At 36.1% G+C, this 19,064-nt stretch overlaps 1 protein-coding gene across 1 annotated transcript in view; it reads right to left on the reverse strand.

Moving 5' to 3' along the window:
* Positions 1-513: 513 nt before the first annotated feature.
* RAD21 (RAD21 cohesin complex component) overlaps positions 514-19,064 on the reverse strand; it is a 28,183-nt gene continuing 9,632 nt past the window's right edge. The window contains exons 3-14 of the mRNA XM_030875649.3: positions 16,448-16,577; positions 14,779-14,878; positions 12,713-12,819; positions 12,216-12,422; positions 11,628-11,753; positions 11,171-11,293; positions 9,181-9,404; positions 7,806-7,965; positions 7,232-7,377; positions 4,347-4,496; positions 2,903-2,986; positions 514-2,217 (exon numbers count right to left, since the gene is read on the reverse strand). Coding sequence (XP_030731509.1) covers positions 2,026-2,217; positions 2,903-2,986; positions 4,347-4,496; positions 7,232-7,377; positions 7,806-7,965; positions 9,181-9,404; positions 11,171-11,293; positions 11,628-11,753; positions 12,216-12,422; positions 12,713-12,819; positions 14,779-14,878; positions 16,448-16,577 — 1,749 coding nt within the window. The 3' untranslated portion in view covers positions 514-2,025. The remainder of the gene's footprint in view (positions 2,218-2,902; positions 2,987-4,346; positions 4,497-7,231; positions 7,378-7,805; positions 7,966-9,180; positions 9,405-11,170; positions 11,294-11,627; positions 11,754-12,215; positions 12,423-12,712; positions 12,820-14,778; positions 14,879-16,447; positions 16,578-19,064) is intronic.

Below are 19,064 nucleotides of genomic sequence, written 5' to 3' on the forward strand. Positions count from 1 at the left end.
TTAAAGCATCTTCGGGTTGAGGCTAATTGGTGTTTAGTAAACATTGGTTTTTCTATTATAAACAGTATTAAAGTATTTATGCGGAAGATACAGCACGGCTTACTTAAACCATAAAGTCTTGAATGTCTTAAAGCTCACAGCTGGTGGCAGGACAAGTCAGATGCTTGAATGCAAAGGTGGATACATTCCAAGTTACCTACCGAAAGCCCTGGCTAAGGTAGGCTTCTCAGATGGCCCCAGAAAATCTCCAGGACGTTGCCCATGGGCTACAATTGTTTAGGGCGCCAAGAACCATAGGCATGTCGTAATTTGTTATGTACTTAGCAGTTACAGGCCTGATCTATGCCCCAGAGATTCCTCAGTACCAGCCATTGTTAACGATTTGTTTTTTACTCTAAGACCTCTTGAAAAGTTCACTTACTATTTGTATGGATAATTATTCAAGATAGGGCAAAAAAGATGAAGCGATGTTTTCTTGGGGAGTGCCACCAACTGAATACCAATACCTCAAAATTTACAGCTTATAACACAACTTTTATTAGAAAAGTTATACATAACATAGCATCAACTATTTTCAAGAACAATATTAAACCTGATAAGCAACAAAAACCAGACTAACAAAATGTGTAACAAGAAACTAATGACCTTTCTATAATCATTCAATTATCTACAATGTCTTTATACAAAGGGAGAAAAAACCATGGTTTACAGGCACATCATATTGAAAATAAAGCGGCAACAGCAATTTTATACAATTACCATTCTCAAGAAACTGAATCATCAAAACAGTAATTACGAGTTCACAAATTTAAAACATCTCACATAATTTAAAATTATTGGGTATACACTGAAGTCTGAGTGATTTTTGTTTTCCACAAAAGTGCCAACACTTAAAAGCTAGAACTTTTCAGTGTGTAATTTTGCCCTAAAATGTTTGTTAAGACATGTATTGATAATCGTAACAGTCACATAATTCCTGGTGCTATCTGATCTGTTAATATTAAAGCCTTTATTTGGATGTGTTTTTCTTCACTTAAATTATAGGAAACCGGATACTGGATTTCTGTTGCAAAGCTATTAGAGTTCCAAACACAGGAGTGTGCAAGCACTGGAAAAAATGATCAGTACTAAAACATAATAAATATCAGAGAAGCCATTAGTTTTTACAGCACTGTCTGCTTAAAGGTTAAGTCAACCAGTTGTACGATTTCCCATCAGTTTGTCCTTTCAGTTGGCATAGCAATTTCTATTTTCATGATCTGAATACTCAAATATATCCAAACATCTTTTTAAAACTTTGATTTATAGCTCCTGGAAAGTTGTAAATGCTTTTTATATTCATTCTACGCTAAAAAGTCTATTTCTGCTCATTTTAGAGCCTCACTAAAACAAGAGGTTTCAGGATAGTAAGATTCATTAAAAAGGTTCAAATGGAATGATTTACAAAAAATAGGGCACTTTAAACCAAGTCCTATTTTTCTGTAGCTGAAAGGGATTAGTTACAGTACAATTTCACACAACCCCATGATCAAGTGTGGAATTATACTTTAAAACCTAAGAGGACAATCTCTGCTTTGGGCACCATCCCTAAAGCACAATGGTTACGAAGAAGACTGCCCGGTGCTGGTGGGAAAAGACGATTCACACTATAGTTATTAACTGTCAGGCATTTTTTCCTGAAAAGTTCTCCTTTACAATGCATTAATGGAGAACTAAGATAAAAACCCTGACTTTCCACTGCTACTCAACAGTATTATATGCGCCAATATTGCACAAATCTGTTCTGGACTGTTAAAATAAACTTGGGGTACTTGTTTTCTCCATCAGAGCACAAACACCATACAAGCAGTTTCCCTTAATTGATAAATTTAAAATACCAGAAAACATGAAGAAAGAGGCAGGGACTTTGTACACACAAAAATCTAAATTTTCTTGAAGGGTTCTGAAGGGTTCTGTGTGCCCTACACATGGGGGCAATTTGTACACACTAGTGAAATGAACACTAGCTATAATGCTTCTAGCTGCTCAAATGATGTGGAACCTTGGTCCGGGGGTTGCAATGATATCGCTGTACGGTTCTTCCTGTGTCAGCTCAATAGCCTGCTGCTTTTTAAGAACCAGGAAGCTGTAGAACTTTGCTGCAGCCTGCTTTCTGTTCGTGTTTCGACACAACTCAAGCAAACTGATAGACTCAGCTCCAGTTTTAGCGAGAGCTCGCTGAAATGAAAGGAAGAATTAAATGAAAATAATCTACACAATGAAGTAGTAATTTTAAAAGGATACTACTTTTGGATACTGAAAAAAGTATACTGTATATTCTGTTGGGGGCTAGGAGTAGATTTTTGAACAGTACCAGGGTGTTTCTCACATTAAAAAAGGCAAGGGGGCAAAGTTAACATTTGTTGGGGCAACCTAATACAGATGATTCATTTTTTCTAATTAATAAAATCAGTTCATCTATCAATTTCATCTAGCACTTACAGTTCTGAAAACTGTCAACTCTCCTTTGAATTTATTTTAGGAGACCTGAGCACCTTGCCTGGTATTTCATAGACACTCAAGGTATCTCCTCTGTATCTGACAGACACATTAAGGCCCAAGGATAAATGACACTGTACAATGATTTGACAAATTTAGTGATTCAACCCATTAAATTTGCTCAACCAAAAGTAAGAAAATGTGCACACACAAAGGAGCTCTGCTTTGCAGGGTAACCACGGGAAAGTGTTCACCTGGATGCTTTCCAGGCTTACTCTTAGCCCAACAGCTTATGTATTAAAATAGTTTAAGGTGTGTGGTTTTGCAGAAAGTTTCACAAAAGGTTTTCTGGTTAAATTTTTTTTTTTTTTTTAAGGAAACACTGCCAAAAGCCTTTGATGCAATTTTTTCTCTAAGACTTTACCTGAAGACCATGAAGCATCTGCTGAGTCCTTTTGTTCCATCTTCTTTCCTCTTGATCCTGATCACCCCCTGAGGCATCTTCATCCTGAGTGAAAATGACCCCCACACAAAAACAAAAAACTGCCAAAACTGCTACAAAATGAAGCATTTCCGTATCTCCTGAAAGCTCTAAATTGTGTGCATTTTGACCAATGGAAAAATCACTTAGCATCTAGTTCGACATCCTTCTTAAATTACAAAAGAAAATCCTCTGTACCTGCAAGCAGTTAACTGAATATATGACTCTATACTGGTCTATAAGTGTGTGATCTACACGGTCTGGTCCATGGACTATCGCTGGTTGGCGAGCTATGCATTACCGGCCCTTGCTAAGGTAAGAAACTTAAGCAAGGAAATAAACCAACTATGTCACTAAGCATACTGTTTATTTTAACTGAATGTATATTTATGTATATTTATGTATTTTTTTTGTAGCATGATTTTCTGGACGATGGTATTCCAGAAAATTCCTGATCTCACTATGGACCACTACCAAAGAGCCTGCAGGCTAGCAAAGATGAGTAAGTAATACTGTTCCATACAGTGTTTTAAAAGCAATGGGCTATAAATATATATTTAACTGGAGTGGCGTGGCTGCCAGTCACCTGCCACCTACAAGACTGTCTTAAGTTGGCATGGGGCAACAGCTGAGATGCTTCCAGGCTATGCTGCAACTATCACCACATCCAAAGAACCAGGAGTTAATAACAGCTTAACATAGAAAGTATAATTTTAAATGCTAATTGAACACTAAGGCTGAGATACTCTAGCACACAGGCTGGAAGAGCTTCGGGGCTACATTCTGACTTTAAAACAGTATAAGGCTCATGTTAAGCACTAAATGGTTATGAAGTCTATGCTGGCATAAATTACAAACACGACCAGACGGTAATGAAAATTGGAAGAAACTTTAAAATATTTGACAGAACATCAAATAGAAGAATACACATTCTAATATACAACCTTAAAGATCCAGGAAAAGAGGGAAAGAAAAAACTTGAACAGCCAAAGCATGCCCCAGGACAAACCACTCCAGTCTAATGAAAAAGCAAAATCCACACAAATAGATTAGAGGCAGATGCTAATAGCTGACCACACAATAACAAAAGCAGCTCACAAACAATTCAGAAGTCAAGAAATCAGTGAAAGGGCAAGTCCCATGTCCTTGAAAAGCCCCCAAGGGACAAATGAGAGAGAACACAGCACATCTGAAGTTCTTAATGATGGTCTAGATCACTAAGAATTTGGCTAAGTTCTGCTTATATTCAAAATTTTTTCATCACTCTGATGCTCCACCACAATGAACTCAGCTCCAAGGTGAAAAATAGTAAGAGCTGGTTGAAGACTTTCGCTAAACCTAGAATGGGAATTTATTCATCAGATCTTTTTTTACAACGTTTTCTTACCTCCTCCTCTTCATCATCTTCTTTCTCCTTCTCTTTCTCCTTTTCTTTTTCTGGTAAAAGTTCTAACTCTGGAATTAATTGACAAATATTTGGAGGCTCTTCTGGGGGCAGCTCTACAGGAGGTATTTCCATCTGCTCTACCTGCTGAGGCTTAAAGCAATAAAGATAAGGCAAGTTCAGATGCACATTTCCAGGGTAGCTTCTCTTAACTATGCAAACATGCATGTAGTTGCTGCAGTTTTCAAAATGGAAAGAAATACTTTATCTTCACACTTCCTCATAATCAATCAAAACCTGATTACACATCTTGTTCTTTTACTGTAAAGCCACAACATTAAAGTACTTTACAAAGGAAATTAATCCATTCATTATCTTAGAACAAAAGTGTTTTGTTTAATTCTATGTTAGGAATTTGCAAACAAGAAAAAACCCTCAACAACACTTTCTGTATTAGCATTTTAGGACTGAACAGAACCCACTGACTCCAGGGCAACGCAAAAAGGCTCGAACATTAATTAGCCTGGTACTGTCGACCATTGCTGTATAAGGGCTACTGCAACTCAGCCTGAGCTCGAAATAAGAGCCTTTGTGCTCTTCCAGCAGCAAATATTAGGAAGGAGGAGACTATTTTTCTGGGTCCATTTCTTGAATTTCTTTCTTCTTGGACTTAATACTAACAAACACATGAGAACATTAAAAGAGTGACAAGGGAACAACTACCCGGAGAGTGGTACTAGAGTAACCCACTAATTACTTGTTCCCGTTCCTGAACTCAAAAACGCTTTTTTTTAACAACTCCTTACCATCCGAGGGCATAGAGAACTAGTTGTTAAAATTGGCAAAGAATATTCTTTTGCCAATGTCTTGATGATGGAGGCTGAACCAAGAGCCTAAGGTACCGAAAAGCCTCCCTTTGCCCAGAGTTAATTTATTCTATAGACTTAAGCTTGGGAAGCCTTAAACCAGACCACCTCCTTCCTTTATACTCAGGATAGGAACACGAAGTGAACTTAATGGTAGCCAGTCTAAATGAAGTAGCAAGACGTTGCTTTACCTTTTTTCAGCAACTGGATGAGTATATAAGAGAGCCTAAAACTGCTTAGTATTAAAGATATACAGGAATATTTATAAGGAATAAACCAGAACACGGAAGAGAATAGAGTCTAGGAATAAACCTCTGCATATATGGTCAATTAATTTAGCACAAAGCAGCATACAATGAGGAAAGGACAATCTCTTCAATAAATGGTGTTGGGAAAACTGGACAGACGCATGCAAAAGACTAAAATGGATTAACGACTTGAATCTAAGACCTGAAACCATAAAAATCCTAGAAGAAAACATTGGTCCTGACGACTTTGGATTTGACACCAAAGGCAAAAATAAACAAGTAGGACTTCATCAAACTAAATATATCTGCAAATCAGAGATTAATATCCAAAATATATAAAGAATGCAACACAACTTAAGAGCAAAACAAACTGATTAAAATGGGCAGAGGATCTGAACAGACATTTTCCCGAAGACAGCAATACTGATGGCCAACAGGTACATGAAAAGGTGCTCAACATCTCTAATCAGGGGCACGTAAATAAGAACCACAATAAAGCATCACCCAAAAAACAGGAGATAACAAGTGTTGGCAAGGATGAGGAGAAAAGGGGAATCCTCTTGCACTGTTGGTGGGAATGTATATTGGTGCAGCCACTATTTATCCAAAGGAAATAAAATTGCTATCTGAAAAATATCTGCACTTCAATGTTCACTGCATTATTTATAATAGCTAAGCTATGGAAACAACCTAAGTATCCATCAACACATAAATGGATAAAGAAAATATGATATACGTGCACAACGAAATATCATTCACCGTAAGAAGGAAATTCTGCCTTTTGTGACAACATGGATGGACCCTGAAGGCATTATGCTAAGTGAAATAAATGAGAGAACGCTCAATCCTGCATGATAGATATATCACTTACATGTGGAATCTTAAGTATCTTAAAAAGCTCACACTCACAGAAGCAGAGAGTAGAATGGTGGTTACTAGGGGGTGGGGGAAACGAGTAGATACTGGTCACAGTCAGTTTTGGGGATCTAATACACAGTATGATGATTACACTTAACAATACAGGTGTCCCTCAGTATCTACAGGGGATTGGTTTCAGGATCCCCTGTGAATACTAAAATTTACAGATGCTCAAGTCTCGTACTGCAGACAGCCCTCAGTATACATCCATGGATAAGGAGGTTCAACTATATACTATGTACTTGAAAGGTGCTAAGAGTAGATCTTAAAAGTTCTCGTGACAAGAAAAAAATCTAATTCTGTGAGGTGATGGATGTTAACTGAACTTACCATGGTAATAATCATTTCACAATATATACATCTATCAAATCATTATCTATTGCACACCCAAAACTAATACAATTTATATGTCAATTATATCAATAAAACCAGAGAAAAAATGTTCCATTAGCAGGAAGTTTGTTTCATTTTACTCACAACGTACTTAACAGGTTCCATATGCTGCTTTACTTTTCTATCTAGACTGTCAGATTCACCGTGGGCTAATATGGGCTAATGTTTGAGAAGTAAAGTAAAAACCAGAACCAAGTTCAGAGTCAAGGAGTCCACATTAGCCAAGGATGCTCACTTTAGTCCACTGTGAAGCAGAGTCAGAAAAACTCCTAAGAACACCTCCCACTTACAGGACATTGTGTTTTGATCCTCAGCTGTCATTCTTTCTGGACCCATTCCTTACTATTTTCTGCCCAAACCAAGACACTTCAAAAGGTCTCCTTAAATAACACTTGCTGTTACTAGGGATCTAAAACATTGCCCGCACACCCACACCCCAAACATCTTGGAGAGCTGTGCTTACAGGGATCATGGGTTCTGGGTCCATCTGTCCCACTTTTCGCTTAACTCCCTGAGGTGGTGGTGGAGGCATGGCTGACTCATCCAGGTTTGTTCTGCTGGTCTCCATTGACTCCTGGAGGCGGCTTGGCTCTTCCAAAATGGGCTCATCTGCAATCGATCATATGAAGAGGGGACAACGGTCATACAGTCCTCAACATTCTAGAACCATTTAATACTAATATGCTAAGACTTTCCCTAATGAAGAAGGCTGAATAAAATTTTACCTCCACAAAGGTTACTAAATTTATAATACATTTAAAGGTGGGAAGAGGTTTTTAAAAGGACATGTCCCACCTCCAGTCCAAGGCAGGAGAATCCTTTAGTAGACTATCACTCGGCCAAGTCCTAGGCCTCAGACCTTTCTGAAAACTTCCCAGCTAACAAAGGAATCAGAGAATATAAGGCATGTATTTCCCTGTCCAAAAGTTTGAGAATACGTCTTTGTTCCTGATTTCTTTTACTCTGGCAATATATAGGTAAATTCTAAGCCAACGTTCACTGCAATCGTATCAGGGAACTATTCCAGTGGAACAGACCGATGACGTCACGCTGCTGCTGCTGAGGCTGCTGGTCCTCTCTGGGAACCTCCGGATTTTCAAATTCTTTGAGGAATTCATCCAAATTATCAGCCTCTCCTCCTTTCCTCCTTTTTCTAAGATCTTCTGGTACTAGTGGTGTAAGACAGCGTGTAAACAGCTATTAAATAAAGAAATAAATATCAATTATAAAATCTCTACTATAAATCACATGAACCGAAAACCTACCACTGGCATTACTATTTTCCATAAGTATGTTTTAACTATCTGTATATATAATTTAGCATGATTTCTACTTAATGCTATAGTCATGCTTCATTCTACTTTATAATTTGAAATCCTCTATGTAAAAATTATTTTCACTTGCAATTTTAGAAAAGTTGAGGATGAAATTTTTAACCATTGTCTCATAACTTGGAGATAACGCTAATGTTCTAAATTTACCTGTTTATTTTCATATTCATACACTTAAAACAACCTAACTGAAATCATACCCAACAGCTTTGCATAGTGCCTTTTTCACTTAATATTGTACAGTAATTTCATGAACTATCATTTCTAGTATTTTTAATGATTGAATATTCCACTGAGTGGAAGTAAATATATATATGTGTGTATATATATATGCCACACTTGAATGATTCTTCACTATTTTAAGTTTCTTTTAACTGTAAATAATAATTAATGGACATCTTTATAGAAGTGGCTTTTTCCATATTTTGAATTACTCCTTAAGAAAAATTCCTGACAATGAGACCACTGAGTCAAAAAAAAAACCCACTTCAAAACCTTCTTCCAAATGATTCTACGATTGTGCTTCCAATATACAGCAGTTTTACCAAAGCCTTGCTGCTTTAAACACTTCATAGTAAAAATCAATTGGTTCTATGATGCCTCAGACCTTTGCTTTAGAATAGTCTGGAACCTAAAGTGAGCAGAAAGGGCCTGTAAGTGAAAAAAAAACTCTCATAAAGCCAGATTTCTGTACTGTGGGAAGAGTAGAACGACCCCTTGTTTTAGCCAGAAAGCAACATCTAAAGATTGCAGACTGGAACCACAGTACACACCAAGGCAACAGAAGTGGTAATGTATCATAGAAAGTTGAGGAGAGAGAACTGTTATTAAAGACATCAGTGGCTTTTTAGAATAGTGAAGATTAGTTCTACATCTTTTAGAAATGCAGGTGTCACTTATCATGATCTTTCAGATCAGGTTTATGTTCAGTATACTGTTGTGTAAGGGAGGAAAAAAAAGAGACGATGCTATATCACTGAGCAATACCTGATCAAAAATGATTCAAACTAAAGTTTTTAAAGTTTATTTTAAAAAATGATCAAAATCTATATGAAATTTAAAATTCTGCAAACTATATTACCTTCAGTAGTCTGTTATTCCACAAAGGCTGAGCAGGTAAAGAGAAAAGTTTTTCCACTCCCCCGGTCTCTTTCCACATCATCAACTTCTTGGTGGGTGGCGCCAGATCCAAAGTAGTAACAATATCGGAGTAATCACTAAGCTGGGCTCTAATCGTCTTGCTATCCAACTCTTTGACACTGTCAACAATTAGCTTCCTCTTCCTCTTGGCTTTTGTTTCTTTGACTAGCATGATATAAGAAAATAAGGTCATTTTTTCTGAGGCCAGCATGAAACATACAACTACCAGATTTGGTCTCATTATATTCCTGCTTTTCTAACACCTAGAGGAGAAGTTAAGCTTTCATGAGGGTAGAATCTGTTTTAAGTGATGTTTCCCAAGTACCATATAGAGGCTAGCGTACAATAGGTGTTCAATAAAAATTTGCTGAATGAATGAATGTTGACTTTTAGCACAAAATGGGCAAAATAATGGCAAGAGCCAATTCATTTTTGCCCGTGTAGCTTTATATTGTAAACACATCACACTTGGTTCAGAGTTGGGCTCAAGTCCTAGGTTCTGCCACTTATTAAGTGAGTGACCATTAAGAAAAGTTAACTTCATTTTGCTAACCTCTTCATTTTCTCATTTGAAATATGGCCAACCACTTATAGGGGATTGTAAAATATTTAGTATGATGTCTGACATAGATTGAGGACTCTATAAAAGGTTGCAACTACCATGATTTTTATTGGAAAAGTTACAATTCATGTATGGCAGCTGCACAAGCAGCTTGATAAAGTGAAACAAGCCCAAACCCAGTCAGATGAACCCAGAACTCCATCCTGTACACTTTTTGTATCCTCATTTCTAATCCTTACTAAACTCTTACAAAGAGGTAACATTATCTCAATTTCTTAAGATACAGAAAAGCTCATGGTATTAAATAAATTCCTCAAGATTTCATTGTCATACATGTTATATACCCCATAGGTTTTAAAAATATTCATGTGGTTCAAAATTCAAGATTCAAAAAGATGTTATACAGTGACAGCCTCTGTCCAGGCCCTGTCCTCCAGCTACTGAGTTCCCTTCCTTGAAATTAAAAAGTTCAAGTTTTTGTAACAGCTGGCTAAGCTCAATTATCCTATTTTAAACACTGCAGTATATGTCCCTCTTACCTTGTTTATAGATCTCTGTAATATCTGTCAATAATATAGTATATAATTTACTTAATTACCCATGTTCCCGTATTATTTAAGTTCCACAAGGATAAAGACTTGTTCATTTTTATATTTTTAGTTCCTAAATATAGCTACACAGTAAGTACTCTTTTTAAACCAGAAGCCCAAATCAGAATTTTTGGTGATCAGATTCTAAGTAGGAAACCTAAAAAGTTAATCTTGTTTTACTTAGAAGTAATAACAGTAACTTGAATTATACTGTAAATGACTTAAAGTATTCCACCCCATTGTACCCATACACCGTCTAGAAATTTTAAAGTTTCACATCCAAATTACATACTGCCTCTTTTACTCAGAAGCAGCACCCCCAATTAAATATGCTTTGCTGTGCTTCTTAATAACCAGTATAAGAAAAATACTGATTTTAGAACCTTTGATATTTCCAGTTAAAAGTATTTTTAGATTTTCCCAGATTGTAGCCCAAACCATACACAGAAATCTAGAATTTTGGAAGATAACTGATCAGTCATCTTGTACTTTACTGAAAAAAGCCTTGCAATGCTTTCTGTTACACATGTGACCTGTTGGCATTTTTGTAACCCCCGAAGACTACGATATTTATTAGCAGAAAGCTTGTTCCATACTTTTATTTCACAGCAACTTGTAAAGATACTCTGTTAAGATATTCGAATTATAAGTGAATTAAAGTTTCCATAATAGATGACTAACAAAGGAGAAAAGTTTAGTTATATTTAAGATGAGCAGCAGATTAGTGGACATGAGCCAGAACTAGAAAAAGTTCTAAGTCAAAAAGTTTGTTTGCTCACCAGTGATATCAATAGGTTCCAAAGCAAACGCTTCTTCCTCATTTGGAACAAGTGTTGTTTGATCAGTCATAGTTGGCATCGGTTCGACAGGATCCACTGAATCAGGACTATCAGGCCCACCCACTGTAAAAGCAGAAATTTGGTCACAAAAGGCTTGGCTATTTAATAATATATATCCAGCAAATGAGGGGGAAAAAAATCCCTTTGAGTAACTGAAAGAAACCCACGGGTTCCAAAGAAAAAACACCTTTCTAGTTATAAGGAGGTCTCTCCAGTTGACCTATTGCCCAAAAAAGGGGGCGGAACACAGGGTTAAAGAGACTCAATCACAAGCACTGTTTTTAAGGAGATTTACAGCTCATTAAAAGCTGAAACTTTTCGTTTTTGGTCTTCTACAGTGAATATCTTTTTGGATGCCATACGTCACGCCCAGGATCACTGAACATGAAATGCTTACTTGATACGTTATCATCCTCATCCATGTCATCATGCGCAGGCTGTTCTGGCAACATCACCCCCGCCTCCGACAGGGCAGGGGGATCGTCAAAGATACCGCCGTCATTATTACTAATAAGTTTGTCATCTGAAATACGGAATGTAATTTAGTTACAATTTGAAAAAGAAATGCTAAAAGAACAATAGCCAATCACTGGAAAAATAATGTTAAAATGGATTAAATTAAAAAATTTAAATCTGTATTCATTATGCATCTGTTCTCTTCAAGGTAGTACACAAAAGTATAAAACACTTAACATATGAAAAAAAATCTCTTATTTTTAAAACATATATTTACTTAAATACAAATAGAGTACTTCGAAGAATTAGTAAAACTTAAAACTCCAAGACAAGCAGTTTTAAACAAAATTAGGTATTGTTAAAACAGTTTTAGGCTACAGGTTTACAGAAAACTTTTACTGAACCAACTGGTGACAATTCACACATATATACCTAGAGAGATGCTCAAGACTAAGAATTAGCAACTGCTCTAAAACCCCGCAACTAAATAAAGAAATTATGTTAGAATAATCACCTTGTTGTGACTTACCTAATATACCACCATCATTTCCTTCTCCAAAATTGTCATCCTTATATTGGTCTTCATATTCTAAATGGTTAATCTTCTCATTCAGATTGCTGGTGCTCTGTTCAGGCTCTAATAGGAGGTTAGAAGCACCAGTGCTCACTAACATGTCATCATCCTCGAAAGCGCTACCTTCTCTCATTATTTCACGATCATCCATTCCAAAGTCACCTAAACAAATTTTAGTTGGTCATTAGTTGAAAAAAAGTTAGAAACATCACCGAATCAAAAGAAAATGGCTAATGATTTATTTTAATTATAATGTCACATTTGCTTACTGAAGTCTTATTTATCTTTGAATATTAAAACATCTAGTTTAAACTTTAAATCTTTATTATATTTCATAAACTGATTCTGGTGCATGAGAAAATTCAAATATAAGATCCAAATTTAGGTTACCCTAAATATATTACATAATTTTAACATTATAGCTAGTGGCTAATGATTTGTTTCTCTATTACCAAAATCATTTTCTTGTAGAATACTGATGTTTCCAACTTCTTCTCTCATGGTTATCTCTTCCACTCTACTCTGGTTCAGGCTGAACTGCTGGGCCACATCGATGTCACTTTAAGAGAATTTCAAATACAATGTAGTCTCAAGTCTCATTGTAATGTATTTATAAGGGAACACACATCTCAATTCTTTATATAAGCAAGAAAAAAAAAAAACATACATACAACCTATGGAGCCTAAATATTTAATATTAAATAAATACAATCCAAGAATCTAAATGATGTGGAAGTTAATTTGTATTTAAATTTTAAAACTGTTAATGACTAGCAAGCAAAATATAATATGCTGAAATCACTACATAATGCAACATGGTATACAGTGCAAAAACTTAAGAGATGCATGGGCTAGATAGGCATGGGTTTTCATCAGGGCCCTGCAACTTACAGGCTATGTGAACACTGAAGTTACTGGCTTTTCTGAGACTGTTTAGTACAAATGTGGAACACCATCGACCAAATTCAGAATGTAAATACTTCCAAACAAATCACCAGGTTTGTTCAGCAAATAAATGGCAAAGACAAACACACAAAAAACATGTAGCTCTGTTACAGGTTCTTACGAGAGACTTCTGAGACATATCAACCAAATGCAGGCTGGAAACTCTGTATAGACCGTAGCTGAAACAAAGCAGGGCGGGGGGAGCCTAAGCGTCAACTGGGGGCATTTGACTGCTGATTGTATATTATATTAAAGAATTATTGTAATTTAAAAAAAACTGTGGTAGTGTTATGGCTTTGTTTTAAAAATTCCTTGCCTCTAAAGAGATACATTCCAAGGTATTTACAGATGAAATAAAATATTTGTTATTTGCTTTAAAATAATCCGTTGTTAGAAGGTCAATTGGAGAAATACAGCTGAGACCTTGAGCAATGTGGGATTTAGGAATTTTGACCCTGAAGTCAAAAATCCACATATAACTTTACAGACAGCCCTCTGTAACTGTGGTTCTGCATCCACTAATTCAACCAACCTCAGACTGTGTAGTACTGTAGCACGTATTTAGTGAAAAAATATCTGCACATAAGTAGACCCTCCCAGGTGAAACCTGTCTAAGGGCCAATGGTACACATGAAATAAAACTGGCAATATATTGATAATGAAAGAAGCTGGATGATCAGTACCTGGGGTTCATAATATTTACTAATCTCTCTACTGTTTGTTTAGCTATGTTAAAAAATTCCACCATAAAAATAGTTTAAAAATAAAATAGGAGTATAAAGAAAGGGAGGAAAAAGTAAAGCAGCCAAATAGTGCCTAGCACTAATTAACACAATAAATGCAAAATAAATCATAAATTTACTCCTATAATTAAAAGTCAAAGATCATTTTTTAAAAGAGCAGACAAATTTGTCAAAAAATAAATGGGGATTGGTGTAGAGGGTTTCTCGGATAACTGTGCTACTCAATCACTTGGAAAGTGACAGTCACTTCCCTGTCATGGTAATCATAGCTGAATTCTGAAGACTTGAGAAGAGGGAAACAACATACCACAGTATTCTGCTGTAATGGCCATCTCTGTACAACTTTCTCGTCTTAAATGTTGTGTGACAATGACCCTTTCTTGCTCTTTATAGAAAGTTATCTCATATGTTTATTAAAAAAAGAAAAGAACAAAAATTGTGGCTGAGTATAGCTTGGCCAAGATGATAAACTGGTAGATGACTTTACTATATACCTCTGAAAAAAATCATGAAGCAACAGTTCAAGTTTTACTGATATCATTATGTAAAGCAAACAGCTGGACTGCTGTTCAGTTTACACAATGGCCTAAGCAAATCAGAATTCTCTTAGCTGTGTTAAAGCTGGCATCTTCTACATGATCTTATAGAAGAAACACTTCTAGGTTATGTGTTTCATATTTATACGCTAAATGAAAGCACATGCATTCTAGCTACATGTTAACGCAATGTCAAAACATCCCAAGAAAACTATGCATTTGGTAAGCCAATAATGTTTTTTGCACACCAAGTCAAAAAAAAAAAGAAGAGGAGACAGAGAGAGAGAGACATACTCTAAGTCAGGCAATGGCTGATCAAAATCATGAAATTCTTCAGGTAAAGTAATAGCATTGTAAGCAGCTTCTCGATTTTCCTCAGGCAGGTCAACAACACCTGGAAAAGAAACGGTAAGCTTGAAGACCTGTGGCTACACCAAAGATTATCAAGGGGTCAACGAACGTAAAGTCAGTATAGGGAGGGAGGGAGACACAAAAGGGAAGAGATATGGGGACATATCTATATGTATAACTAATTCACTCTGTTATAAAGCAGAAACAAACACACCATTGTAAAGCAATTATACTCCAATAAAGATGTTAAAAAAAAAGTCAGTATAATTTCTTAAGGTTATTTTCCAGAAGGGTTGATAATATTTGCAAAGTACCACTGAAGCTCAAGTACTTTTGTTTTTTTAATAATCATTAGCCACATTACTTGTGTTACAAGAGGTCAAAGCACTAATTATGCATTAAACTGAGAAGTCTTTAAAAGGACGTATCAACAATAAATATTAATAACAGTTTTCTAAATAAGCATGAAATTTATGAGGAAAAGGAATGACTGCAAAAAAATACCCCAAATGTTAAGAGGAACTGGTTATTTTAGGAAAGTGGGATTAAATTATTTCAATTTTCTTTACATTTTCCCCTATATTTTTCAAGTGGTCTATAATAAAAATGCATTGCTTTACAAGATAAAAAGAAACAAAACATGTTATTTAAGCAAAATACACTTAGTAGCCACATATAAGAAATCATCGGCCCCCGCCTAAATATTTTACTTTTAACCAAATCTTAGATCTCAAAGATTTCACTATTTATATATTAAAATAAATGGAAGTATAAGAATATAACAACAGTAGAAATTACGGTATAAGGCATCTCTCCTACACATTGAGATTATTTTAATCAGAATAAAATTTTGTCAATGCTTTAAAAAATTATACAATAGTAATTATCTATGCAGATGCAAGTTTGGTTGCTAGAGTCCAATTTAGAATCAACTATTACCTAAAACAAAACAACAATGAAGAACTATAGAGAACATTTAATAAAGTCTCAACAACTTAAGCTAAAAGTGAATTTGATTTTAAGACTACACTAAGGGCTTCCCTGGTGGCGCAGTGGTTGAGAGTCTGCCTGCCGATGCAGGGGACATGGGTTCGTGCCCCGGTCTGGGAAGATCTCACATGCCACGGAGCAGCTAGGCCCGTGAGCCATGGCCGCTGAGCCTGCGCGTCCGGAGCCTGTGCTCCGCAACGGGAGAGGCCACAACGGTGAGAGGCCTGCGTGCCACCAAAAAAAAAAAAAAAACACTAAAATTATTCAGGAAAAAATTAGAAGTCTAATATTTTCTTTCCTGAGCTTTTTAAAAATCACAGAACATTAGTTTTCCACACTTCAACCTCTGATGATTGCTGAAAAAGGCGTTAAAAGAAAAAGGCAACTCCAAAGGATTAACAAAAAAGGTGTAACTGTCATAATTCCATATGTAGAACAAAAATAAAATCGGTTTTCTCCCTTGAAACACTGCCTCTCTAAGCTCTGCCCCGTTTTTAAGGGGTTCCCTGTACTGCAATTAAAACAAAACAAACTACGCTCATCTAGCATATTTGCTTAGCAGTTTTTAAACTAAACACGATTAACTCCAAAGTTAAAAACAAAACAAAAAAGTCAACAATACCTGGCCGAAAAGCCATCTTTATCTTAATGAATGCTTCATTACAGTCTGCCAGGAGATATTTGGCTTTTCTGTGATAGATTCGAACTACTCCCAGTAAGAGATGTCCTGACGTTCGGAGTGCCATCTTCACCTGTGAATTAACATTACTCTAATTTATAAAGTTAATTTTCTGGATTTAGAGACTACTTCAAAGCTTGTATGTTGTGCAATTCATAGGCAATTTATATCTCTCCATACTTTTAACCATTTATTTGAAGTTACCTCACAATCATGTATATTTTATTTCTCACTGCCTTTACCCGTAAACTTCCTGAGTATACCCAAAGAATAGACTGGCAGAAATTCATGAATGAATATAGATGTGAAGGTAGCTATGAAGCAAGTATTAAGGCAATCCATGAACTGTTGTCATTAGCACATTAAGAAGTATGTGGCACTTTTGGTTGCCAATCTAGAGTCATTGCTCCTTGCTGGCTAACTGAACTCTGATTTTATTTGGGAAGTGAAATGTCCCCAGTCTTGAAGGATGACTGTCTCATTCTTCTCTGCTGGTGCTCGTTTTTGAGTGGGCATGTAACCCAGTTCAGCCAACGAGAAGTTGGCTTGACTGAGCCAACTTCTCAGTCAAGTAGGTCAGAGAATTTCTGAGAAAGATTTTCCCAATTAAAACAAAACAAAACAACGAACACCCCTCCCCTTCTTCTCCCCTTCCTGCACTGTGAGTAGGTGGGGCCTGTAGCTGCCTGCAGTACCCCCGTAACTGCAAGGCTGTCTGCATGAGGACAAGAAGCCACTAAACTAAGAAAGGTAAGTCCTTGGATGACATCTTTGAACTGCTGAACCTAGATCTTCCTATTTCTAAACTTCTAGTTAAATAAGACTGTTAATTTCCTTATTGTTTAAGCCACTTTTCACTGAGTTTTTATTACCTGACTCGAAAGCATACTAACTGATAAAGGATAATGGTATCCATCTTTCTTCACAAGAAAATACATTCCTCAGCCTGTATTTTATCAAGGTAGATCTTGATCAGTGCTTAGGGGGATCCAGTATGTGGGATGAGACAGAGTAGTTGGAAAAGAATGAGAGAAGTAAATACCCAATCTAAATAGAATGATTCAAAATTCCTCTGGTTATAATAAGAATTTTTTTTTTAAGAACAAGAAAACATGAGCTCAACTTTACCAGATTGTTTTCCAGATAACACCATAAAAACATCAAATTTTTAAGTAGCAAAGAAAGCTGTTAAATATTTGCTTAAAGTTTAAATTATGCTTAGTACACTATGTTACTTATAACTTACAAATACAATGTGTTGTCTTATTTAATATGGGTACTCTCTATAGCAGTCCAGAATCCTATTTACAGTAACTCTCGGGCTCTATATTTATGGTCACATCTCGTAACAGCATAAATTATGAAGTTTAGTGTTATAAATTCTTAAGTATCTAAAACTGTAATAAATTTATAACTAAATCTAGGACTTATCTGATGATAAATCCCTGATATGAAAAATAATACCCAATTAAAATACTGCTCATAATGGAAAATGAGAATCTCCCTTTATGGTGTAGTCTTAGGAAATTTAAAATTACTGCTGACTGCACCTTCACCTAAGAAAAAAGGAGGGAAAAAACCCCCAATCTTGGCATGCCATTACCTTGTCCAGAATTAGCAACTTTTAAAAGGTGGTGTTTAAACAAAAACATGGAGATACAGAGAAGAGAGTAGCGGTTACCTTAGGAGAAGGGGTGGGGGAAAGGCAAAATGGCTAAAGGGGATCAACTGTATGGTAATGGATGAAAACTAAATTTTTGGTGGTGAGCACACTGTGGGGTATACAGAAGTAGAAATATAAAACCTATATAATGTTATAAATCAATGTTACCTCAAAGTAAATTTCTTAAAAATGCAGATAATAAAGTAGTCACCTCATTAAATAAAAAGGTGGTGTTTGGGCCAAGTCTTTCTTTCTGGATTAGTTTGGTTCAGAGTTCAGTCCCAGAATAGGTAAAATGAGGTGTGGCATTTTTGCTGTTGAACTAGCTCATGTTAAGAGTGGAGGTATAATCAAGAACACAGGCTATACATCCAAGGAAAACTCTGATCTGCAGAGATTTAAGAGGGGCTGTTCCAACCAGAGACGGAGAGGGGAAGGGGGGAGAGAGAACGCATGCAGCTGCAAGGAGCAATTTGTCTGCCACTTGTTCTAAACGACTAAACCAACATTTCACCCACAAGAACTGCACAACAAAAGCAGACATTAGAAATTTTCAGGTCAGTTCACCCTGTGGAGATATCTATTGTGATATATTCTATCACAATAAAACAAAATCAATCAATCAAATAAAAACACGCTTAGAAATGGTTTTCTAAAGTTGTAGTGTCCCTAATGGAGTACAAAGTACTCTGCACATATTATGAAAAAGTTTGTTATCCTTTTAAGCCAAATCACCCTCAATACTTGCTTATGGATGTTAAAGTTAGCCACACTTATCAATTTTAAGAAAAGAGTTCAATTTCTCCTTTCTCCATTCACCTAACTCAGTAAACAGACCTATAAAAAGAAAATATCATCTTCTCAAACAATTCGACCAGCAGTGCACACTGGTGCAAT

This window comes from Globicephala melas, chromosome 17 (genome assembly GCF_963455315.2).
Source record: "Globicephala melas chromosome 17, mGloMel1.2, whole genome shotgun sequence".
NCBI classification, from domain to species: domain Eukaryota; kingdom Metazoa; phylum Chordata; class Mammalia; order Artiodactyla; family Delphinidae; genus Globicephala; species Globicephala melas.